Source organism: Podarcis muralis, chromosome 10 (genome assembly GCF_964188315.1).
Source record: "Podarcis muralis chromosome 10, rPodMur119.hap1.1, whole genome shotgun sequence".
NCBI classification, from domain to species: Eukaryota; Metazoa; Chordata; class Lepidosauria; order Squamata; family Lacertidae; genus Podarcis; species Podarcis muralis.
In genome coordinates this window covers 54,025,488-54,052,541 of record NC_135664.1, presented here as the reverse complement: position 1 = coordinate 54,052,541, position 27,054 = coordinate 54,025,488, and the positions used below count along the sequence as shown (strand labels likewise).

The 27,054-nt window shown below is 43.1% G+C and overlaps 1 protein-coding gene across 4 annotated transcripts in view; it reads right to left on the bottom strand.

Moving 5' to 3' along the window:
* Positions 1-5,896: 5,896 nt before the first annotated feature.
* Positions 5,897-27,054, bottom strand: part of HIPK2 (homeodomain interacting protein kinase 2) — a 172,697-nt gene continuing 151,539 nt past the window's right edge. For 3 of the 4 annotated variants that reach the window (XM_028746878.2, XM_028746877.2, XM_028746880.2), the window contains exons 13-15: positions 20,967-21,214; positions 19,505-19,665; positions 5,897-18,456 (exon numbers count right to left, since the gene is read on the bottom strand). In XM_028746878.2, coding sequence (XP_028602711.2) covers positions 17,992-18,456; positions 19,505-19,665; positions 20,967-21,214 — 874 coding nt within the window. In that variant the 3' untranslated portion in view covers positions 5,897-17,991. The remainder of the gene's footprint in view (positions 18,457-19,504; positions 19,666-20,966; positions 21,215-27,054) is intronic. The other variant, XM_028746879.2, reaches the window with a different exon arrangement.

Sequence of the window (27,054 nt, the reverse complement as noted above, 5' to 3'; positions counted from 1 at the left end):
GGGCAGAACCAATCCAGCTTAGGGTGCTGGGCATGTGTAGAATCACACTCACCCACAGGAACATTCCTCCCTTGACCCAGAGCCATGGCGCATGTACTGCCCAGTTGCATTGCAGTGCAGGTTGCATTGAATAAAATATTGGGGGGCCTGCATGATTGAACACATTATGCAGTGCGCACACGCCATTTGAAAGTTAATTCTCATTAACTTTTTTGGGGGGACAGCATCCACAAATATTTTATTGGGGGCCCCAAAGCCCCTGGGAGCTGGCTCCTATGTTGCAATGGTTCCAGTCGTATTTACTGGCTCACTAAAATAGTATTGGCAGGCTGCTGTTTGGACCTACCTGTTGGGTCCTACAAGGTTCCGTCTTGCTCCCCAAGCCATTCAACATCTATGTAAAACCGCTGGGAGGCATCATCCTGGGATTAGGAGTGCAGTCACACCAATAGGCAGATGATACCCAGCACTTGTTTCCCCATTCCATCTGTACAGGTGCTGGAAAAGCATCTGGAATGAGCAACTGGCTGGATGAGTACCAATAAATGGACGCCGACTCCTTACAAAATGGAGGTGCTATGGCTCAGCAGTTCCCAAAGTCTAGAAACTGTGGCAATTCCCAGTCCTTATGGAGTAGCACTCATACTGAAAGAGAAGGTCCATATCTTGAAGGTGTTCCTTGATGCCACGGAGGGCCCATGTGGCTTCAGTGGTGAAGAATGCCTAGGCCCAGCTTTGGCTGGCTACAGCTGAAATAGTCTGGCCTCTGTTATCCACACGCAGCTAGCCTCTAGTACAGACTACTATAATGCACTCTACATGGGGCTACCCTTGAGAATGGTTCAGAAGCTGCCGCCGATGCAGAATGCCATTGCTCAGTTGTTGTGCAGAAGCAGGGAGAGGGGATCATGGCACCTGAATCCTCAAAACACTGTACTAGCCGTCAGTGAGCTACTGGGGCCACTTCTGGGAAACTCTGGTTAGTTTAAACCAGGAGTGGGAAACTTGTGGGCCACGAGACGTTGCTGAATTACAAGCCCTATAATCCCTGTTGGCCTTCTTGAGAGATGGAGGCCAGTTAGTGTGGCCTGTGGTCAGGGATTATGGGAGTTGTAGTCCAACAATATTTGAAGGGCCACATAGAATCATAGAATCATAGAATCATAGAGTTGGAAGAGACCACAAGGGCCATCGAGTCCAACCCCCTGCCAAGCAGGAAACACCATCAGAGCACTCCTGACATATGGTTGTCAAGCCTCTGCTTAAAGACCTCCAAAGAAGGAGACTCCACCACACTCCTTGGCAGCAAATTCCACTGTCGAACAGCTCTTACTGTCAGGAAGTTCTTCCTAATGTTTAGGTGGAATCTTCTTTCTTGTAGTTTGGATCCATTGCTCCGTGTCCGCTTCTCTGGAGCAGCAGAAAACAACCTTTCTCCCTCCTCTATGTGACATCCTTTTATATATTTGTACATGGCTATCATATCACCCCGTAACCTCCTCTTCTCCAGGCTAAACATGCCCAGCTCCCTTAGCCGTTCCTCATAAGGCATCGTTTCCAGGCCTTTGACCATTTTGGTTGCCCTCCTCTGGACACGTTCGAGTTTGTCAGTGTCCTTCTTGAACTGTGGTGCCCAGAACTGGACACAGTACTCCAGGTGAGGTCTGACCAGAGCAGAATACAGTGGCACTATTACTTCCCTTGATCTAGATGCTATACTCCTATTGATGAGGCCCAGAATTGCATTGGCTTTTTTAGCTGCCGCGTCACATTGTTGGCTCATGTCAAGTTTGTGGTCAACCAAGACTCCTAGATCCTTTTCACATGTACTGCTCTCAAGCCAGGTGTCCCCCATCTTGTATTTGTGCCTCTCATTTTTTTTGCCCAAGTGCAATACTTTACATTTTTCCCTGTTAAAATTCATCTTGTTTGTTTTGGCCCAGTTCTCTAATCTGTCAAGGTCGTTTTGAAGTGTGATCCTGTCCTCTGGGGTGTTAGCCACCCCTCCCAGTTTGGTGTCATCTGCAAATTTGATCAGGATGCCCTTGAGTCCATCATCCAAGTCGTTGATAAAGATGTTGAATAAGACCGGGCCCAAGACAGAACCCTGTGGCACCCCACTAGTCACTCTTCTCCAGGATGAAGAGGAACCATTGATGAACACCCTTTGGGTTCGGTCAGTCAGCCAGTTACAAATCCACTGAGTGGTAGCATAGTCAAGACCGCATTTTACCAGCTTCTTTACAAGAATATCATGGGGCACCTTGTCAAATGCCTTGCTGAAATCAAGGTAGACTACATCCACTGCGTTCCCTTCATCTACCAGGCTTGTAATTCTGTCAAAAAACGAGATCAGGTTAGTCTGACATGACTTATTTTTCAGAAATCCATGCTGACTATTGGTGATCACAGCATTCCTTTCTAGGTGCTCACAGACTGTTTGCTTAATGATCTGCTCCAGAATCTTCCCTGGTATTGATGTCAGACTGACTGGGCGGTAATTATTTGGGTCCTCTCTTTTCCCCTTTTTGAAAATAGGGACAACATTTGCCCTCCTCCAGTCTGCGGGGACTTCGCCTGTTCTCCAGGAATTCTCAAAGATGACTGCCAGTGGTTCTGAAATCACACCTGCCAGTTCTTTTAATATTTCCCTCGCTTGATTTAAACCATGGTTTGTTTAAACAGGCCAGGATCAAATGGTAGTTTATGATCCTAGCATATCAATAAAACTCAAATTTGCAACAACCTAACCCACACAGCAGATTATTCATGGTCCAGCTTTCCTCCTCTTCACTTGCAAACAGCTTTTAAAGCTTTCATAATTGTGTTCCTATCTTTTTCATGTTTCACCCCCCCCCACCAGATTTCATTTATATTCCACATTTATACAACATTCCACATGAGGAGATGGAAGGGCGAAATTTGCATCCCATTATTGCCACAGCAGAAGACGTTATGCTGAACAGGAGTGTGCATGAGTGTAAAAATAGATTGAAGCTTTAGTATGGTCTACCCATCGCTTAAGGAAACAGATGATTAGCATCCTCTGCTGGATGGTGGAGGACAGTGCAGAATACTGAAGTGGAAATGTGCTTAACAAAGGGACACCGTGGTGTAAAATGTCAGAAACGCCAGTACTTCCATACCAACAAAATATGAACCTGGTGAATTTCTGCCTGTCACACAATGGTTAGATGTGATCAAGCACAATTCAGTTTCAAGATACAGGTTTTGCTGCCTTAAAATGAATTTAGCTTCACTTACTTAAGGCTTTCACACAAATGTCACAGAATTTAAAGGCATTTTAGACGTTTCGGCATTACAAGTACAAAACACAAATTGCAGCAAAAAAATCTCACCTTAGAAACATATTGCAATTGAACTTTTAATAATCCAATTTGCATTTAAGGGAAAAAAACAAAAACAAAAGCCCAGGCCATGTGGAACGAGTTCAGTGGTAGAGCCTGTGTTTTGCATGCAGCAGCTCCCAGGTTCAAGGCCTTGTAGCTCCAGGCAGGGCTGGGAGAGAGCCCTGCCTTAAACCCTGAAGAGCTGCTGCCAGACCGTGTGGACACTACTGGGCTAGATGAACCAATGCATCTGGCTCTGTATAAGCAGCTTCCTGTGTTGCTTTCTATTGCAGAGCTTCAATATGCTAGTGATTAGTGAGGAATGGATGAGGGAGCTGGGTATGCTTAGCCTGGACAAAAGAGGAGACCGAGAGGAGACAGGATAGCCATCTTCAAATATCCCAAGGCCTGTCACACGGAAGATGGAGCAAGCATGTGTTTTCCTGCTCCAGAGGCTAGGACCTAAACCAATGGATTGAAATTCCAAAAAAGGAGATTCCAACTAAACACCAGGAAGTACTTTCTGATGGCAACAGCTCTTTTTGACAGTGGAATGGACTCCCTCAGAAGGTGCTGGACCCTCCTTCTCCAGAGGTTTTAAAGCTATCTGTCATGGATGCTTTAGCTGAGATTCCTGCATTGCAGTGGGTTGGATTAGATGACCCCCAGGGTCCCCTTCCAACTTGACAATTCTGTGATTCTTTGATTACACTCTTCCTGGAAACTGGGATCATATGTGAAGTTGGGGGGGGGGACAGGGAGAAGAGCACCATGTGTTTCTTCCATGAGCCCCCAGGTCTGCTGCCTTTCTCTTTATAATGGAGGAAGACAGAGATTTGGGAAGCTGCCTTATATCATCAGACACACAGGGTAAGAATGCCACACCAAAAGAGAGATAAGCTGGGGGTGAGGGGACTTGGGGGGGGGGGGGCAGGGAGAGGAAAAATAATGATCAAATATTGAAAAACCAAAGGTTTTAAGATTCAAAATGCCCACTATGTTTTGGTGCAATGCCATATTCAGGAGGACTAAAAGAGATAAACGATACTTTCAAGATATTCACCCTTACAAGAAAAATACTCATTATACTGACCGATCTTAACAAACATGCAACATTAAGAACAGTCAAGTTTATTTGCTTCCCCTGCAGAGGAGTCAGGATTGTAAAGGGCATATGACATTCTATTTCCCCCCCGGCCAAAGGAATATTGATTGTTGCCTGCTGCCTAATTGTTAATGTTCTTAATGAATTGGTTATAATGGCTGGCCGCTTTATTGCACTGGAACAGGCTGACATTAAGAGGACAAGACAGATTCTAGTCTATGTGGTTCCTGCTAGCCTGCTAAAGGAGTCGCCACATGTTCACCGGCTGATTATGTAGTACAGACATGGGAAACCTGCAGCCCCACAGATGAGGGATTTTAGTTTAGAGAAAAGGTGACTAAGGGGGAGACATGGGAAGGGTTGTGTAAAACTATTCATGGCCCCTAGGAAGCAAGCAGAGAGAGAGCAGAGAAAAATGGAAGCTGAATGTTGGAAGATTCGGGACAGACAGAAGAATATACTTCATACAGTGCAGTAGCGAAGCTGTGAAATTCACTTGATATGATGCAGCGATGGCCAACGACTTGGGCAGCTATAAAACAGCCACGGACCACTTCATACAGAACAAGTCTCTCAATGGCTACCAGCTAGGATGGCTATGTTCTGCCTCCACTGTCAAGAGTCGGTACGTATCTGAATCCTGTTTTTTGGAAACCACAAGTTGTGAGTGTGCTCTTGCACTCAGGTTAGCCTTACAGGCTTCCCGTGGTCATCTGGCTGGGCTTTGTGAGAAGAAGATGCCGGACTTGATAGGCTTTTGGTTTGATCTTATCTTCCCCAGGTAATATTGGCTACCACTTTACTGCCAGGGTCAAGCAAATAAATGGAAGGTCAGTGAAAGGACTTTTTGCGTGTTTCAATTTGTTTTCCAATTGAAAGATGGGAAAAGCCTGAGCCTTATCACCCATGATCAGAGTTCAGAAGAGACAGCCTCCACCCACATATCCCCAATATTACTTGTATTAATTGTAGGTGCTTTGGGAGGCCAATTTTGACTATAAAAGGGAGAGGGGATAGAATAAACTAAATATTAAAATTGAGAATCCCAGTGGATAAAGACAGACAGAATACATAGAAATCATTTATCATTCCTAACCAATCAATCATAACTGACTAGGACACCGAACAAAATAGGAAATGAGAAAACAAGGTATCACATATCAATTACAACTTCTCTACGATCTCCAACATTTTCCGCTTCTCAGAAAAGGCAGCCATCCTATTGGGCAGGACAGATATTAAAAATTGTACCTAACACAGGCTCAAGCTTCATCACATGCTGTTTCCAAGACTTTTAGAGGAAACTAAAAGCAAGCCTAAGGCTGCAATCCTGTTCTCACTTACCTGGCTGTTAGTCCCATTAAACTCAATAAAACTTACTCAGATACATATAGGATAGCGATCACACCCATGCCAGTTAAAAGACTAGCAGACGATGCAGTGACTTAAAACAGTTTAATGTAATTCCAAGACAAAGTGTGATTACATTTCTACACATATACAATATGCATATGTGAGTTTACAAATTCTGATTAATAACTCGTTTCACCTCAGAGACCGAAAAAATGATCAAAAAGAAACTGTCAATAACAAGCTATAACATAGTTCACCACAACGGGGGGCCCTTTCTCACCCTACAGTTAGTAATATTACAATTAAAATAACTATATTCTTCTATAATGCTTTTTTCTGTTAAAATCATCTCATAAATTTACAATGCTATTATTAGTTTTCAAGTCTAATATAAATTCACTCCATTTTTCTACAACGAAAATGATTATTAATTAGAAGCACACAACGTCATGATGAGAAACACAAGCATTTTTTTTCTTTTTTTTAGTAGCAAGAACTTGATTGGTTAAGAATTAGTTTTCTTGTAAAACATTCTAAAGCCAAGTAAAATATCCATTCTTATAACATACCTATAATATGAGACTAAGGAATAGGTTACATATAGTTCTACAACACGTCAGTTTCTTTTCTGGGTTTTTTTTCCCCCAAAGACATTACCAGAAGAAAACAAAACAGAAAAATAACAAAAGTGGGAGGGAAGAAAGGAAACCAAGGGGACAATTCACAGAAAAGAAAAAGAAAAGAAAAGAAACAATACACAAGAAAATACGGTTGCACACAATAATTTTCACAAAGTTTTAACATGGATTAACACTCGAATACAGAACCGTACAGTGAAAGAATACAACCAACCAGGGCTTTCATGGGTTTTTTGAGCTGAGATGATACTGTATCTAGAAAAAAAGCAAAAGCCTTACAAATATAAATCAGGTGAAAGGGTGGGGAGGTGTCTTTCTACGTTGGAATATATTTCAATAATTTTGCCCCCCCCCAATTTCCCCCCCCATGTAGTATGTGTTTTTCATTCAATTCAAAGCATACTGTACTGGGTTTATGGGAAATTAAGAGGCATAAAACATCCCTTCAACTATGGGTTAAAAGAGTCCATATATTCACAAATACCTTCCCCAATTTTTATTTTAACTACCACAAAAAGACTCTAACGGCCAATATATCCCCTTTCTTCCTCCCCTTTCTAATAAAGCTATTATTTCCCCCTCTTTTGAAAGAAAAAAAAAATACTGATTTTGGTATAGAATTTTCAGATTATACATTCCAATTCTGTCTGTGTAAAAATTTGGCACTGGGAAATGCCTAGCTTTATATTTTTAACTTCGCTGGTAAAGCACAAGGGATGAGGAGGTGTTTTCTGCACCTCAGATAGCCATGCTGTGGAATAGCCGAGGGAAATACCACCTCAGAAAGGGGAAAAAATTCCCAAAATGTATAGAGGAAAAGAAAGAAGCGCTGCTTGCTACCACCCCAAAGTGAAAGCAGGGAAGGCTGCATTTCCCTTTCTGAGGAGACGGCTATGTTAAAAACTCCTTTGTGCTTTACAGACTCCAAGCCCAGGGTTTGGAAAGACAATCTATAGCCCTTTCAGTGGGGTTACGGTGATATTTCCACGACTAGCGTTGATATAAAAGGGGAACTGAGTGGTTGCTAAGGGCGGTAAAAGAGTTATTTGTTGTTAACCGTGCCCAAGGGCTAGGGAATCCCAACCTCTTCCAGTTTTCTTGAGGCCTAAAATCCTAACAGGCTTCCCATTAGGCTTTCAAAATGGCGGCACAGCCACATGCCAAGTTCACTTTGGTAATGTGAGCTATACTGTGGAAACCATGGCTTTAAATTGGCTGAAGGGGCTGGGGGGGGGGGGGCTCCCCCTGAATCCAGTGGGAGCAGAGATTTTAACAAGGACCTAAAAACAATCTGTTCCTTGCCTTTTCCTTGCAACTCCTTAATCTGCCAGTGCTGAACAAATGTTAGGAAGTTTGCTGAGATTGTCAGCTCCACAATGAAGCCCAGCTGTTTGGATAAAGTCGTTTTTGTGCCAGTTCCTGTATATTTATTGTCTAAAAACACCTCTTTGCCCAGCAGAACGTTTCCATTCATTGGTTACTCGGGACAGTAAGAGAAAGAAATCCTCACACGTCAAAGAAACATAAGTGGGACTCGACGAGAAAAACGAAAGCAAAAGACCGTTTGCGTCCAAACACATAATTCGCGACAGCTGGTAATACGAAAACAAAACAGCATCCGATAAACTGTCATTGGCTAATAGGCAAATTAAATTTACAAGGTACTGGTCAAGTTCTTCATATTTAGCTTAGGGGGTTCCAAGTGACAAATGAGATAGACTGCATGATTACAGAATTATACAGCACTGCCTGTCATTGTTTCTCAAAACAATCCAAGGATTTCTTGTCTCAGTACTTGAGGACTTAATCACAGGTTTCCCAGCTGTGAGACATGTGCATGGGTTGCTGGTAGCTAGTCCTGCATTTTAAGATTTCCATGGATACAGCTGCCAATTGATCAACCCTGGGGGGCTTGGGAGAGGCATACCAAGTGCAGGGCTTCCAAAAAATTTCAGGGACAAGTAAATGCATAATGCACCTGTGATCCACGATTGCCATTTCTAAGCAGACAGTTCTGCTTCCCATGATTATAAAGCTGGCAAGCTCGCAGCATTACCCATCTGTGTGTTCACGAGCTCCAAGCCACTCGCTATACAATACGCCGCTTGCTTTGAATACTTGGTTCTCACAATAGCTATGTCTGTTCAGGTTAAGATTTCAGCGGTTATAATCCCACGCTTTACTCAGAAGCAAGTCACAATGTGTTTGTTGGGGCTTACTCCTTGGTAAGTGTGTTTAGGATGGGAGCCTAAAGGAAAGAGCTAGCTGGGAATTATTGTGCTTCCTGATTCGTCCCCAAGAGCTTCAATTATTATTATTTTCTTCCTTCTTAATTAAAAAATAAATAGGTCATTTGTTGGGCTTTAGTTGTTAATATGTACGGAGTGATTTGCTCCTCTTAACTTTGGAATTATCTGGTCTGACCTTCTACCTACTATGTTATATCTCAGAACAGAATGTACACATTGAAGACACAATTCTACTTAAAAGAGAAAGAGAGAGAGCGCAAAAAATTAAAATGTTAAAGGGACAGCAGTGTTGAAATTCTGAAGGTATAATTAAAACAGAACATTTAGTTAGAAAGTACCAGTTTCAATGTAAACTATAAAACATCGTAACTATAAAATGCAACCAGAAAATGTTTAGTAGCCACAGTCGGTTGTTCAGTTCATATTGGTTTAAAATGTGATTCATTACATATCTTCGAGAAGGTCGAAGCACTTTACAGTAGCAATGAACATATATAATTACATGTGCATTTCAATATCACAATTAATTAAAATACATAAAAGAGTAATTTAATCCTTGGTTTCATTGTTTTATTTTTAAAGAATCACTCAAAGCAACAATGACCAGGGTGGGCATTTTAATATATATCTATATTTAATCCCAAATTCAAGCTGGCTACATGTTTGTTTGTTTTTATTTTTAAAGGCTAAAACCAAGATGAATGCCCACGTTTGAGGTAATTATTGCCATTAGGTCACAGTTTTTTTTGTAAGAGAAATATTTTAATCCTTCTTTATTTATAAAACAAAGTGTTGATCAGAATTCTGGAATCCTTGTTGAACCAACTGGAATCCAGAATCCTGATCAGGTGGGTTTGCTTCCAATGGAGTCAGTGAGCTCTAGAAAGTTAGAAACATCTAGAACACAGAGAGTCTACTCTAGAACCATAGCAAAGAAGCAAAAAGGAAAAATACAAAAAGTAGTGTTAAAAATAATAATAAAGATGGATGGCAAATGCATATATTTTCTAATAGAAATTCCAGACCAAAGTATTTCAAATTTCCTCAAAATGTACTGCCTTTTTAAAAAGTTCTGTTATTATTAGCTGCACCCCAGCACCTTTAGTTCTTAGCTTTGTCCTGAAAGTGAGACATTTCATTTGCTTTCAGCAGTGTTGCCCCACCTCTTCCATGACAGAAGGAAGGAAGGAAGGAAGGAAGGAAGGAAGGAAGGAAGGAAGGAAGGAAGGAGAGGCCTATGGGTTCCATTCACACACAGGTATTTGTGCGAACTGGCATGGAACTTCCCCTACAGCTGAAGAATTAGACTAGAGATGCCACAATTTCTATCAGTGCAGTAAAAACATCACATTTGGGGGGGGGATGCTTTTAGTATTGCCTTTCTTAGTTTAACTACATTAAGCAAAAGATTAATATACACCTTTTCTTTTCTTAATATGCACACAAAAGTCTGGTATAGCAGCACTGCTAAAACTGGAAGGACAATACTAACCCGTACATAAGAAACGATAGTTTCACTCTTATTTGCTATATTCAGAAAAAACAAGCTATCGGAGGCTCCTGACAACTTCTGCTAATTGCCCACTCAAAATGACACACTTGCTACATATATGTTTCCTTCTGCTATAAGAGCTTTTCCCCCGTTTTGTTTGTTTACATTCAGTGGTATTATTATTCTTCCGCTGGCCCAGCTTGGCAAATCCTGCAAAATTCACAGGCACCTAACGCCCTGCAAATACATAAATATCCCTGTGTGGTTATTCCCCCACACCACCGAGTAAGAACAGGGGAAAGTATCTGCAGAAGCAAGCTAAATTCTTCAGCCGACTGATACAAATCCAACCCTTACGACGACAATGATTTAAAGAAAAGCTACAACACGATCCAGCCACTGAGTGTGATGGTAGAACAGAGCAGCATACCCAGAAGGGCCATTTCCCAATGATCTCTCACCATGGCCCAGTACTAGAGCAGCAGAAATCAGCTTTGCCTGACGGGAAATATTGCATAAGTGACCTGGAACTCAACAACGCATAATATAGTATAGAGTTGGATACCTTGCTCTATCTGATTGACAGTTCTGGGTCAAGAAAGTCTTAGCTTATGCACCAGGTGTTTTATACAGTAAGATAAGACAACAGTAAGACGATGAGAACTGGAAGTGTGGCTCAAGAGTGCCTAGTCCTCCCTTTTTCCCGCTGCAGGCACGAAGACCAATAGTGTGTAGGAACCGAACAAAAACCAGACACAGGAAGGGGCAGAGAATGCCACCTGCCCCATGCCAGCATTTATGAATCTGGTGCCTTGGTGGTGACCCACAGCTCCTATCAGCCCCCAAATAGGGGGCATCTCTAGAGATGGATTATCTTTACCAGCACTGGCACAAAACTTCACCTAGTCACAGTAAGGTTTGCACAGCAGCAGCAAATAGGACCGAATTCTCCCAAGCAAACTTCTTCAAACGCAGTATGTTAAATAAAAATGTTAAAAGTGTGACAAACGTGGAAGAACAGAAAGGAAAAAATGGTACTCCGTAGCGTGTCTTGTCCAAAAAGTCACAACATGTGCCTGGGGAACTTTGAATGGGCAGAGACATATTCTAAGGTACATATTTATTACTTTTTTTCTTTGGTTAAAGAAAGGCGTGGGTTTAAATTTTCCTTCAAGTTTGGTAAACCGTAATTTATTTCAAGCCAAATTTTGAGGTATAGTCCCTTAAGAATACAGAAAACAAAGGATGGGAGACAGAAGCATTCCTTCATTGGCCTGTGAGCTAGTATGAGGGGGAGGGTGGGAAGATGAAACTATTAGTCATCATGTTAAGTACAGGGCCAAATTCACTGAAACTGGAAGAAGTTCAAAACAATGGTGTTTAGGTTGCAGTCCTATACCCACTTACTTGGTAATAAGTCCTATTGAACTTAAATGAATTTACTGCTTTTGAGTAGACATGTATAGGATTGTGCTGTCAGCTGATAAAAGATTTAGGGGAGAAATTACCCAGGTCTCCAATGGCATTGCTCCCATTCATTAAGCAAGCAGTTCCTTCATTGCATACTGTCATTTGGAACAGTACAAACTGTTAAGTTTTGCAAAATAAAAACAATCTCTGCCTCCTTCCTAAGCGAGGAAACTGCTATGGGTAAAGGCTTATTATATCACTGTGTTAACATGAAAACGTACACTTTTAGAGGGCAGCAACCTACTCCATTTTACAGGCTGCTTCCTTCCAAAGTTCACACTACATTAAACCATTTCTTCTCTGAGGCGCTGCAATTTTACTATGCACTCCTATATACCCCTACACGGAAGAAAGCCCCATGGAGTTCAATGGGACTTTCTTCCACAGAAGTGTATCTAGGATTTCAGCCATGATTTCACCTAGATGCTAGTACTGTTATACTACTGTTATTAAACAGTCACTTCCTCTCATGGGTTTTAACCAGACGTATTTATATTTATAAGCCTCCAAAGGACATGCCCCCAAAAGCAATATTTCCTTCTCACTCCCTTCTTTCCAGTTGACTCCAGCAAACTAAAAATAAAACAAAAACACCAGCACCTTACTATGATTGTGTGTTTTGTTTCTTAAAAAAAGTTTCAGAAAAGCACTGTTTGCATCTCTGCCTGTAGAAGAAACTCACAATTCCCCTTTAGTACTGCAAATGTCAATTTCATCTCTGGATTTTTTGATTTAGCTACTTCCTCATTCACACTGGCCTCTAAACTAATCCACCCTCTGACCAGGCTGGGATTCACCGCCAGTCCTTTTTCCAACCTAGCTTGAGAAAAACACACATCTGCACAGTCTATGAATTTGTCGCCGCTACATCCGAAGCCCTTCAGTCTCCTGTTGTATAAAATCAGAACCAAAAAGAGAGCTGCATGCACAAATATCAAAAACAAAGCAAAATACACAACTAAAACACCTCAGTCTATGTAATTAAAACCAATCCTTTCTTGCCACAAACCAGTCAATCACTTGCATTCCTGATAAACCAATGGAGATGAATTAATCAAGTATGGCGTAATGGTGCTCTTGAAGAAGATTCTCTGCAAAAAAAAACCCCATGTTGTAGAAGAGGATCAGCATTCTCAGTTGAGTGTTAAAAAAGAGAATAGGATGGAGGTTCTTAAAAATATAAATACCATCTTTGTGTACAACTAGCAAAACTTTAAAACATCACAAGTATCAATAAGAATTAATTACGAACAGAAAGCATTAGGTCCTTAGGGAAGGAGGATATGCAAACTATTTTTGCCACACAATCAAGCTTTTAATCTTGAGCAATGATCAAGGACAGAACAGACAACCATACCTTAGACCCAGTTTCTGAGTTTTTCAGTTTTCAACACTCAACAGCTCCGGTCACCGAACCATGCACTTTCTTTAACTAGCACCATAAATATCATCACACTTGGGCGAAACTGCACAACCTCCTCACTGAATTTCTTAAAGTGGAAAACTTAACTACAAATACTCACACCTTCAGTTGATTACAGGACTGTAAAGCATTCTCTGAGTGGTACAGCCAGAACAGGATTTTGGGGCAGAAGTCTAGGATCCCACTCACAGAATGAGCAGGAAGGCCCCCAAATGCAGCAAGCCATATCACATTACAATCATACATTGGAAGTCGAACGGAATCTGTTCCAGAAGTCCGTTTGACTTCCAAAACGTTTGGAAACCAAAGTGTGGCTTCTGATTGGCTGCAGGAAGCTCCTGCAGCCAATCGGAAGCCGCGCCGGACGTTCGGCTTCCAAAAATCGTTCGAAAACTGGAACACTCACTTCTGGGTTTCGATCGTTAAGGAGCCGATTTGTTTGGGAGCCAAGGCGTTTGAGATCCAAGGTACGACTGTAATAAGTGACCTTAACACATGCTACCATCTCAAGATGAGGCCCCACAAGACCATTCAGAGCCAGTGTGTCTCACCACTTGAGGCAAAACTGGAACCGCTTGCGCTGCAGCTGTGCTGCCTGCCCTGCCTCTGGCAGAAGTAGTGGGCAGGCAGAGTGCCCACAGGAATGCCGCCTCAGGGGATTTTGCCGCCTGAGGCAGCTGCTTCACTCCACCTCATGCGTGGGTCGGGCCTGAGACCATGAAATCCAGAGTCTTAACATCCCCACTGCTTTCAACCTGGTAATAAAGCCTTGCTTATTAAGTTCTTTGATATCAGAGCAAAGCATCAGACATCAATTCCTATAATGCAAGGTCAGTCTACATGATTCCAGTATCCTCCTTAAATCCAGTTCTGAAGCTAAAAGTAGTTGTTTGGCTTGTGCCTAAAATAACACGCTTCTGAAATGTGAGGATATAACATAAAGGTATCAGAAACTGCAATGGTATGCCATTGTTTAGCAGTCACAATATGGCACCTGTTCAGACCTAATAGGGGGGGGAAATGATTTCCTGCTATGTGAGTGAGGTGCAGCAAGCCTTGGGGTTACACACTCTCTCTCCTTCCCTTCTCCTCTTTCATGCACCAGAAAAGGAGATTTAGATGCACGTTTCAGATTTTAACCTACCCACAGTTCCTTGCTGTGTTCAAACTCAGGGAACTGAAGCTTGTTTAAACTACAGTTAGCGAGAACAGGCCAAAATCAAACCATGGTTTCAGATCCTGGCTTGTTCTCACTGACCAGAGTTTCAACAAACCACAGCTTCCAGAGTTCAGACATGATAGAGAATTGTGGTTAGCTTAAAACAGGAATGCTTCTGAGCAACTCCTTGATTGTGTGGAAAAAACAGTGAGAAGGGGGAAACCTTAGAGCCCAGCACTTGCCATAGCTCATTCACTTAGCAGGAAACCATGGTTTCCTGTTACAACTGAACTGGGTCTATAATCCTGCTTCTTCCTTCATGTGATCTAGACTAGTTTCTCAACCAGTTTCCCTGTTCCTCCCTTTCCCTGCGAATCCTACATGTGTAACAAGCATTCTAATGCCACTGACACCGGGGGGGGGGGGACCCTACTTAAATAACAACCAATCCCCTATTAAGAGAGAATAATAATAATAATAATAATAATAATAATAATAATAATACGAAGATGCAGGAATGCATGTGCAAGGGTAAAACAAGAGTAAAACATAATTATAACACATTAAAATTAATAACAATCATACAACAACAACATAAGAAAATTATTCCTCTCAATGACACAAGCAGCATGAAGCTTCCACTCTAGATGTGATAGGCTAGGGGAGGAATGAAACGTGTTACACTGAGAAATTGGGGGAAATTATTTAATGGGATAGGAACTGAAAAGAGTTTTCTCCAGAATGTGAAAATGTAAGGTGCATGAACCAATGAAAGATCAGACTAGGATTTACATTATTACATTTAGGGGGAGAAGGAAGAAAACAAGAAAACCAAATGGTGCTTAGTTTTAAATGAGAAAAAAAGAGGGTTAATTTGAGGGTTTTGCCGTAGGAAAACAACTGTGTCCAACCAAGTATTCATGGTGAGAGCTCTTCCTCACTCCCTCCAGGCAAAACACGAGTGCCCGCTTCAAGATATTACAACTGTGCTTGTCTTTCTTGCCAACTTACCTCTTGAGAAACCTTTTCGCCTTTACCACTCCTGGGATCCCTCCCTCTTCTCTCAGCTAATTGACCTGCCATATCCCAACATCTTACCATATTGCCTAAACACTCCTTTGTCTGAAGTCACAAATACAGCTGTAGCAGTACTGAGCGGCTATGCAGGCAGACAGGCCTCAGACCACCGATACAAGTACATCTCCACAGGGAACAAACGACGACGACAACGACAACAACAACAATAATAATAATACTAAGCACTGAACACAGCAGAAGCACCCACTTGCATTGGTGTAGCATTTTACAGTTTCCCTCTAACCTTCAAAACTCTGCTTCATGGTACGAAAGCTTCTCTTTGGAAATCTGTTTTGTTTGTTTGTTTTAAAAAAGAGCGTTCAGATTATTCGGAGCTGAGGATACAGAGCCCAGATAGCAAACCTGAACAGTGATTAAAACAAAATATCCACTATACGAATGAGATGGTGGGGGGGAATGAAGAAAGCACCATATGAGCCACGACGCGGTTCATCACTGTGTCTCCAAGTCAGGCTTAGCGCCAGCATCTCATAAGCAAAGGACCTTCAGAACACACTGCCTAGAAGTGATCAACCCCCTACCGCCGGGCATTGGGCTCAGGCCTCCTGCTAAGGTTGCATAACCCAGTTCAAAGTAGCGCCACTGGCTTTGCCCAGCTGCCCAAGTGCCAGTGCAAGCACTTCTCCAGAAAAAAAAATAAAAAATTCTGGAGCAAACCTGAGTCTGATGCTCTAGAAACAAGTCCTCCCAATTCTCTTATTTCTTTTTTCCCCACTGAAAGCATTCAAGTGAAAATCTATATACAGTCTGTCCCAGCTAATCATCTCCCCCCACTTCCCCAGTCCAGACATTGGAATTTAACATGAGGTACTACGTGTTTCTGATCCAAAGCAAGCCTGCCTTCACTCACCCACCCTCTTCTTCTTCTGTTTATGCTTTAGTAAGAATACCAAGCTGCAAAGAATTGGCCTGGTGGCAGAACTAAGCATCCTGACAGAAAACTAAATCTGTAACTCCACCAACAAAACGGAACTACCTGGAAAGCTGCTTTCGGGCCTAAGAGCCAGTCTGGGTCCTTTCAAATTCCCATTTCCAACTCGCTCCAGTCAAATTCCACACCACCCCTCTCCCTCGACCTTTGCAACTTACCCAATAAAGATGAAAATAATAATAATAAGAAGGATCAAAAAAGTCTAGAAGAAGGAAAGCAACAATAAAGAACAGTCAAAAGAAGAAAAAAGAATTGAGATTAATTTCCAACCAGCCTCAGTCAGTTTCTAGGCGTACCAGTGGAAGTAAACCCTTAAAACTGCAACTGTAGTTTGGTAAGGCACTACAAGGGAATGATGTAAAACTAAGACTGTGACAGTTTGCAATGGCTGTGCTGAGGACCACACCACAAGAGAAGGCAGCATCAGTGCGCCCATGAGCACATTCACACACACACTCTCTCACACTCACACACACACATATATACCTGGACAATCACATTTGTTACATGCCTATGTTATATCACTTTTTTGTGCAATCACATTGAGGAATAGTCTATTGGTATCATTGGAATTGAACACAAAGTAGAAAAAAGGGTGTTATGTGTCATATAGTGCTACATTCTACCAAGGTCAAGCTAGAACTACTCCTACACTAACAGCCCAATCCTGAACATTTGGGTTTGTGTTATCTGCTCACAATACGGGACGGCAATGTCACGGCAACGTTAGCGTGGCACCATGCTATGTGGCGCTGTGATGGGTTAGCTACCAAGCAGAGTCCCAAGGTATGCATTTATGTGCTGGAGCAGGGAACGTTAGGATTGGACTGCAAACGGTGAAGGGTTACCCAAAAGGAAAGAAAGAAAGAAAATATTCCAAAGCAAAGAAGATGAGATTCTATTGTACATTATTAAATACGCTTTTCTTTTAAGAACAACAATTCTCAGGGATTTATCCAGGGTGCTTAGAGTAAGAACAAATATCTCTGTTGCCCCTGATTTCACCCAATAGTGTTTTCTGCTTAGCGTGTGTGGTGTGTGTGTGTGTGTGTGTGTGTGTGTGTGTGTGTGTGTGTGTCTAACCTGCCCCTGCTGCCAAGCCTGAGAATGAGGGAGCTGGAACAGTCCAAGCACCCTTCATCCTATGCTCGCCCCCTCCCAACAGAAAACACATCACACTTTTCATTGTTCCTTTATTTTGGGTTACAGCAACCAGTGCAAACGACAAAAGCGATAACCCTTTTGAAATTCTGGATAAATCCCTAATTTGTATGCTTCTTGGTTTTAATTTAAAAAATATATATACCCAAACACCTATGAAACCTTGTATTAGGAGGTTTTGAACAGCAAATTCCTAAACGTAGTCAGATGAAAATAATCTGTAAAAGTTCTACTGGGGAAGTTATCCAAAAACGGGGCCAGACAACGATGGCCCCTTCCACTTCTCCCACTACGTAGTTTGGTGCAGAATGTTTTATTTGTTTTTGTTTTTTGTTTTATCTTTTTTTCTGTTCTTTTTCCTTTTTTAAATAAAAAGCGCAGGACTGGCATCGACTCGACTCTCCTTCCGCCTCCTCAAAGTCTCCTCTGTTCAAGTTCCATTTGAGCCTCCCGTTGCATTGTTTGCTCGCCTGCGGTGTCCTTCAGAACAAAAGCAGCCACGTTTCCCTCTCAGTGTGTGCCGCCGCCGTTTCCCCATCTGCCGCCCTCTCATTCCAGCGTTTTAGATGTAAGGGTACTGGTTGACCTTGGTTGGGCTCAAGGGGTATCCAGTGTAGACAGAGGCTGGAGACGCACTGATATAGGTCTGGTGGGCAAACTGAGCCTGATACTGGCTTGGGTGGATGGTGGGCGATGGAAGGACGCGAGGGCCCATGCTGACGGGAACCTGGTGGACGATGCTGGCTGGGTATGTGGTGTGCTGGACAGCGTGGCGGGCCGACCCCTGGGAAGCCACCAAGTGGGCCACCGTCCCCGTCGAGCCCAGAGCTGCCGGCGCAGTGTATGTGTAGAGATGAGGCTGCGTGGGGAGGTGAGCAGCTGCAGCCGCGGCCAGGTGGGGGTGGACCGTACCGTGGCTGGGGCTGTTGTGTGGGAAGGAATAGGGTGCCTGAGCAATTGTCGGAGTGATGTAGGCTTGCTGCCGCCGGTGACTCCCTGTGCGATCCGTCGTGATGTGCTGCTGGGCCTGTTCAGAGAGGAGCGCCAACAAAACGAGGGTGAAGTTTTAATCGCCACAGTTCTCAAGCACAACAGCATGCTCTCGGGAGGCTTAAATCTCAACCTATTTTCTATCCCTTTCCATCATGCACAGTTTCTGGGTTTCTGGCTTCCCTGGCGGTTGCAATCTCTCTCCTCTGCCTGGCAAACTGCATTTCCTGCAATGCTGCAACCATCCACTGGTCCCATTCCTGCAAGGAATATCTGAAAGACCTGTATGAGTGCTCAGTTCCTAGCTGGGATGCACGAGCACCCTGAAATTGTCAAAAGAGAGGCCCCAGCATTCAAGATGGCAAGATGCTCTTCTTGAGAGGTGGATTGGCCACTGTCACGCTTGTCATTCTACCTGTGCCCCATCCCAACCCCCTTGCCAGCAGCTGGTTAAGATTTCTGGGCCTCACCAATGGTTGCAGGAGCCTGAACTTGGCACTCACTTTCATGAACATCCTTTGAAAAGATATATTAGCTCTGTTCCCAACCTTACTTCCTAACTCTTGGGTAATCCAAAAATCAGCAGCTTCAGGCTGAAGAACAAGAGAGGGGGAGAAGGAACACAAGGCTTTCCCACCTCGTCTGCTGAGAAACTCTCAAGCAGCAGCAGCAATTCTGTCGAGCTACCTGAACTGTTTCCCTCCCACCCAGTTGTTGTAATAGCCACTTTAATTACTAGTGGCTGGTTTCTTTCTTCCTCCACCCTCACCACCCTTTTTTTCCTTGCATGCCATGCCTTTTTGGAATGTAAGCCTGAGAGCAAGAAATGTCTTCCTCCTGCTTTGTTGTTGTTTTTTTACGCCACTCTAGGAACACATTCTTGGCTAAAGAGCATGGTGAAAATGCTTCAAATTAATAAAGAATCCCTGCACTTGAAGCCAGATTAGCACAAAGAAATCTGCAAAAGCTGGTCTGAATGAAAATAGGCAGTCTCCTGTGGGTCGTGCCACTTCTTGGGCAGTCTTGGAAAGATTTTGCAGGAGCCTCCTGCCTGCCTGCTCCCTCTCCACTCTCCCTTTGCTTACCTGGCTGAGATTAAGAGGCTGCTGCTGCTGGAAGTGTGGTCCTGGCCGCTGCTGCCTATAGGCAATGGCTCCAGACGAGCTCCCTGAAGAGTGACCGCTGGTGGAGGTCACGATGCTGGAGGACTTCGACTTGTAGGAGGACGAGTGGTGACTGGTGGTGACTGCAGCAGGGGAAAGAGCGTGCATTTATGGTGTCATGCATGCCTAACAGTCATCAGAAGCCTTTAGCTTAAGGCCATTCAAGACCTGAGAGGCAACTCTGTCCCAAGGCCATGCGTGGCACCTGACACACTGAGCTGGTTCACACAACACACTAACCACGAGAGCACGCAAACTCCTGGAAAGGAGCCTGTAGTCCCTATGCTCCTCTCCAGGACTTTTTGCTGCTGCACGGTGGCAAGCTAAACCAAGGTTTGACTTACCACGCCGTGCCATCAGGAACTCATGGCTGAGATCTCTCCTCACTACAGCTTGTGGATTATACGGAGAGAACTTAAAACACTATGCATTGCTAAGCCAAACCACAGTTTAGCCTCTCACATCTGCAAATAGGAGCAGGGAGAAGCAAAGCGTTTGCGAGCTCCCTTCCGGGATGTCTGCAGTGGAGTCTGCTAGGCATGAAATAACTGCTAGGGACTCACTCCCCCTCCAACACCCCCCCCAAGTCCCTTGGTCTGTATAAAATGAAATATTTTTGTACCACAAAGATAGGAAACCTGTGGCCTCCCAGATGTTGTTGGACTCAAAGCCCAATCACCAATGACCATGGACCATGCCTGGGGCTAATGAAAGTTGGAGTCCATGCAAGACTGTTGGGACATTGTTCTTGTTGGTTTTACAGATGGATTTAATGTATTGTTATTGTATCTTATTTTTACTTGTTTAGTATACCTCTGTGATATGTCTGAACCGAGAGTGATATATAAATTCTTTAAATTCTAAATAGTATTAGGAACAACAACATCTGAAGGATCACAGGTTCCCCATCCCCGCTGTATGACATGAATGAAATGCAGCAAACCTGCTAATAATGGCCAAGCAGGGATTTGAAAGCATGGAAGACAGATCCTGAAGCAGAAGGGATTCTTCTCTAGGGTAGTGGATCACAACCGTTTTCCCCCCATTTGAAAACTGCTGAGGATCTTGGTGGAGCAATTAATGTTATTTCTGCCTGTTGCAACACTCGTAGTGTGCTGTGCTACATGCTGTATGATTTTAAATTGTATCATTCTTGCTTCTTTCATTGCAATGGAATTGAAATTGCAATGCAATAAAATATGACAGAAGGAATAAAAGCAGCAATAAAAGGACAATTAAAAAGCAGCATGAATATTTAATCCAGTGGATTTACCATCTCCCGTCTTCAACCGCAAATCCACAGACTCGCTGTGGACCTGCTGAATGAAGTGGGAACTCCTATTCTAAGGCCTTTGCTTTACACTGAGAGACGTTGCCAACCTACCTGGTGCCAAGTTATCACATTCTACTAACACCTCGCTGGCCTGCGTTTTCAGTGGCGGCACGATGATCGTCCGAGGATTGCCGTTGCAATGCGTTTCCGGCGCTCCCTTCGTGTCGTAGCTGTTTCCGTTGTTGTTCCCTCCTCGGTGCTGCACTGCATAGGGGCTGTTGTTGCCGGAGGAATCAGAGTAGGGGGAGTCATGCACAGTTACACAGCTGATGACATTTTTCCTTTGCTTAGACAGGGGGCTGCAAAACAAAACCAGGCCCTTCCCGCGTTAGGCTTCCGCTTGCGCCAGTGCATAAATGCAAACTCAGGCTGTCCTTTCAATGGCGGCACTTAACATTTATTACATTCTCTTTATTTTGAAGACTTGTGAGACACACACACACCAGTTTTTAACCTAATGACTCTCAAAATGTGAATACATCTCAGAGCTGAGCTAATCAATGTGGTGCCCTCCAGATGCTGTTGGACTACAACTCCCATGATCCCACGCTGACTGGGGCTGATGGGAGTTGGAGGCCAACATCTGGAGGGCAGGACATTGGCTACCCCGAACTTAGACCAACTGTTGATTACAGGTAGGTAGCTGTGTTGGTCTGCCGTAGTCGAAACAAAATAAAAAAATTCCTTCCAGTAGCACCTTAGAGACCAACTAAGTTTGTTATTGGTATGAGCTTTCGTGTGAATTTCAGTGTATCTGAAGAAGTGTGCATACACACGAAAGCTCATACCAATAACAAACTTAGTTGGTCTCTAAGGTGCTACTGGAACAAATGTTTAGTTTGTTTAGTTGATTTAAATTGAGTGTGTCTGGATATGATGCATTATCCCTCATTTTCTGCTTCTACATTCACTGTGTTGCCTCTCTCCCTAGGTTAGTGTGAACTCAGAAAGGCTAAGCAGTTTTTCAAGCTAATCTGCCTGCAACGATGTGAAAGAAATTATGAGAAACTAGCATCAACCTCCCTTGTGTCGTGCTACAAGTTTGTGACACAAAATACACCGGCCTTTTTGGATTCACACTACTCTTCTGAGAATTTCCCACAGAACACCTTCCACATTTCTACCTACTTTAGAGAGTAGGCGACTGCAGAAATTTGCTCAAATGGCTCATCTTCTGAAAGACACACACACACACACAAGCCCGACTACGGAAAACAGCAGCGATGTTTTGCCAATTGCATTACGTTGTTATAGCAACTGCAATTTTTGTAAAATGACGACAAGAAACAGATCGTGTATATAAAGAACTTGGCAATTAGGTATGTTGGCGGAAGCCATCTCACGGGGAGGCAAACACTGTAAAGAATCCAAATGGGGTTTCCCCCGAAGCTTTTCAGCGCTAAATTTTCGTATTCCCTCCATGTCTTTTGCTGCTGCTACTAAAAGGCTTAGTGTGATTAATTTTTTTTTAAAAAAGCTAGTTCAAGGGAAACGGCATTTTTGAACTTTTAGTTAGTTGCTTGTTGCATTTATATTCTGCCTTTTTTTTTTTTTGCCAAGGCAGTTCACAATTAAAAATGTTAATGAGTAGCGCTAAATAACCTCAGGCTGACTTCAGGAGCTGATGGCAGCAATTCCGTAGCCTGGGCTTCCTGGCTTCTGCGTCTCCTCAGGGAACACAGGCCTTAAGTAGCCTCAGGGAAGGAGGGGGAGGTTTCTGCCTTCCCTCACGGCAAATAGGGCTTTCTTAATTAGCCCTAAGTAGCCCCAATAATTACCTCAGACCTTTGACGGTCCCTTCATGTGCTCCCCGGCCTGGGTTCCCTGGCATCTGCGATTCCTCAGGACGCAGGGCTTGAGGAACCCCAAGGAAGGTGGGGCTCACAGGGCAAACTGTAATTTTAAGTTGTTTAAAACTGTTTTTAACCATTGTGTTTTTATTGTTGTAACCTTTAGTGTTGGGACCTTAGGATGAAGGGTAGGGTAATAATCATAGTAACTGCAGTTCCCACATGGGTTGGGAGAATTGAGTACAGAACCACTGTAAATCTAGAAATGCTACTACATTAAAGATGGCACTCTCAGCGCTCCTGGGGTTCCACAGTAGAGGAACAGTAGTCAAAAATCAAAACATTGTCAATGCATTGGACAGGTCCATCATCCCTAGCTACCAGGACCAGTGTTCAGAGATGATGGGAGTTGTAGTTCAAAAACAGTTCGAGACCCAAGTTGGGGAAAGCCTGTTCTAGAGGGAGATGTTAGCTATTTGCAGCTGTCAGAAGTAACCCAAAGGCCCAAACCAACCATCCACCGTGACAGAATGGATTTGCTTTCCCATGCCAGCCCTTTTCCTGAATTTGCAGAGATAAAACAACAGGACCTTTCTTGTGTTCCTTGTCTCTCATCCAACGTTGGGGAAGGAACCCTGCAAGGAAGCTATTGAAGCTCTGTATATAAACGCCAAATTTATTAAAAGGGGTTTGGGCTCTGCGTTAGCGAGGCTATAGTCTTGGGTGCTGTTGTTTTATAGGCTGTGTATATGGGTTAAAACTCTTAATTGAATTCCGTGGAATTCTAGATGGAATTCTATTTTTGCTTTAGTGTAATTTGATGCTTGTGTTCGCTGCTTGGGGGGGGGGTCCTGGTTCAGGTTAATAAGCAGGGTAGAGATTTGTTACGTAAATAAACAAAAGTCAAGAATTGCCCTTCCACACATCTCCTGAAAGGGCAGGGAAGGTGCTATCCTTAACTGTGCTTACTCATCCATTCTAAGAGATCGTGAGGAAATTATCGTTGAAGACCTTGCTGTCCTTTTTTATAAGACTGCTGTAATCCTCCTCTTAACTTTTATATTTCGCTTTCTAAATTAGGCTAAGCTAAGTTTTCAAGCACAGCATACTGGTGAAAACCTCTGAACTGAAAGCCTAGTCACACATTAGTGATGTGGCACTATGATAATATCACTTGAACAGCCAGCGCCTGTTGATTCCCGGGTCATTTATTTGGGCAAGAAATTGAACTATGCACTTAGCTAATTTTTAAAATTCATCTAATATAAATTCCACAGTATATATGACCTTCAGTTTTACACACTTATCCATTGTCTCCACGAGGTGGCAATCTTTCATTACGTTACACTCGAAGGCCCCTGGGTTTCTTATTGCATTCCTTGCTGTTGCTCATAATCATGAGAATTGACAGCAAGTGTAAAACGCCTATTGATTTAAAAACTGTTACGCAAAATGCATGCATAAAAATAGCGGATCGAAATTCAACCTCTTCAGCACAATCCTATATGTTTAGTTTGGAGCAAGTTCCAATGTGTTCAATGGACCTATTAACAAGTAAGTGTACATATAATCTGGCGCACACTTAGCTGGGAATAAACTGTACTGACAATAACGGGATTTACTTCGAATAAATATGATTGGGTTGCACTGTTAGCACAAGAAGTCATTTTTCTTAACCTTATAAAAATGCTCCATGTATCTCATTCTTATGTCACAGTAAACCATGGTTTACTATGCACGTGCAGATAACTCTTGCTTTGCTCCTCCCTGAGTGCAAGTGGGAGCAACAAACCACCATCCCTCACTTAGCATTTCATGCAAACTGGGGGTCAGGGGTTAATTCACTTCAACGAAACCAAGGCCCGAAGCCACGGTTTGTTCTTGGCTTAACAACCATGGTTTGCCTGAGTGAAACAAACAATGAACTCCACTTCAGACATAAGACTAAGCTAGGGATCACACTGGGGATCACACATTAACTATGCTTTACCATAACTTGTGAACTGGGCCGTTTTCATTTACAGCTTGATTCTATGCCTGCTTAGATGGAAGTGTGTCCCACTAAATTCAATGGGGCTTACTTCCTAATAAAACCCTACACTTTAGGGTTGCCATCCAAGAAAAGACTCTGCATTCAGAAAATCTTGGAACAGGACTAGATATTGTGCATCCACGTTGTTATTTCAATGTGAGAAATTCTTCCCATATTGCGTGGCATTTGTCTGCATCCTTATTTATAATTGATTGTTTTTGATATGGAACAAACGTAGCCATATGAGCATCATCATTATGAAACCCAAAATTAAGATTTTCCTGTCCCTGTAGCAATGTTTGGCATGCTTGACATTGTTGCAAGCCAGGGCCTAAAGGCCTGATCTGGATCCCATCTGGAGACTGAATTAATTTTCCAGGCACTCAAAGTATGTCCAGGATATTAATACAGTGACTTTGGGTTATTTCTGGAGCAAATTGTGGAGGGGGGTGTGGGGAGAGAAAGAACTAATCCCTAATTATCTCTGAATAGGTTTCACAGCCACCAAGCAGCACTGTGCATTGCCTCTATGCATACACAGCCTAACCTAAACTGTAGAGCCTTCAAAATGCTGACATAGCTAAATGTTTACTGAACATAAATAATTAGGGTTTCAGAGTGTTAGTTTTTCAGAATAATGGAACTTTCAGACTAATGGAACTTTCCATAACATGGCTGGTTGTTCATACATCATGATTCTGAGGCACCCCAAATGCATGAAACAGAGGACTATCTGTAACCAATTAGAGACACACACAGAAACCACAGCCTTATAAAATGCAATGCATGATTGCACTAATCCAGTGACCTGTGTGTGTTGTTATGAATATGAATTGGATGCATGAGAATTTCATCGAATCCAATTCTGCATTCGTTTGTTTATTAGTATTTCACATTTTATTTCATCCTTCCTCCATGAGTCCCCCACCACGCTTACTCTCACAACGACCCTGTGAGGCAGGTTAGACTGAGAGACAGTCAGTTTTGAACTCAGGTCTTCTTGCTCAAAGTCCAAAATACTTCAGCCACTACCCAACATTGACCGGAACACATAGAAAGAATAGATACTCAAGGTTGGCATGTTCCATTGAAATGAATGGGGAGGCAGTGTTGGATAGGGGAGCACCTGTGTGTAGGGGAGCCCCAATGCATGGAACAAGATCAAGACATTTAATCTCAACTCATTCTTTACAGACTTAATCTTGGCCACCAATTTCTATTGCATTTAGTGCCTTTTCCCATTTTGATATGAAAGTGTGAATTTCTTCTCCCAGGAAGACCAACACGACAAGAGGGAAATTACCCTGGCCCCATCCAGCAGCCGGAGAAACTGCAGGGAGCTATCTTCCCACCTCATTGGGAAGTTATAAAGTCCTTGTAAACATGGGCACAGCCAAGGTGGGGCAGGGTGGGGCAGTTGACCCCCTCAAAATCAATAAAAATCCATAGCTAAATGAGGTTCTGCCCCCTAACAAAAATCCTGGCTAGGCCCATGCTTTTTAAATGCCTGAGTTGGCTAAGAACTAGTGTCTGACTTTCATTCCCCCTGTCTTCCCTCCTAATCTCTTTTCCTTTTGTGTCATGTTTTTTAGATGGTTAATCTGAGCATAGAGCCCATTTTATTGCTAATAACCGTAAGCAGATCTGGGAGCCTTTCTGGCTGAACAGTGGAGTGAAAAACCCTACACATTAAATTAAAAAAGTAAAAAAAAATAGTTCTAGCATTTGACATGTTTCACTAGATGTATGGTTAACGTATGAAATGTGTTTTGTAAGGTATAGTAAAGAGCAGGAACATCATGGGCCTTTCACACCTAGCACACACCAGTGAATTTGCTCTGGGTCCAGCAGGAGCCCTGTCTAGCTGTGAAAATTTCCACCTTTAAAACAATATTAAGAGCTACAATTCTTAAAGAGTTCCCTGTGCAGAGTGACTGCTTGTTAAACAACTCTAGGAATTGTAGCTCTGGGGCTGCCTAAGAGCTCTCGGGATGCTCAAAGAACTACAGCTCCCAGAATTCTCTGGGAGAAGCCATGACTGTTGAAAGCACTTTAAAAGTAAAGGTAAAGGGACCCCTGACCATTAGGTCCAGTCGTGACCGACTCTGGGGTTGTGGCGCTCATCTCGCTTTATTGGCAAAGGGAGCCGGCGTACAGCTTCCGGGTCATGTGGCCAGCATGACTAAGCCGCTTCTGGTGAACCAGGGCAGCACACGGAAATGCCGTTTACCTTCCCGCTGGAGCGGTACCTATTTATCTACTTGCACTTTGAAGTGCTTTCAAACTGCTAGGTTGGCAGGAGCAGGGACCAAGCAAC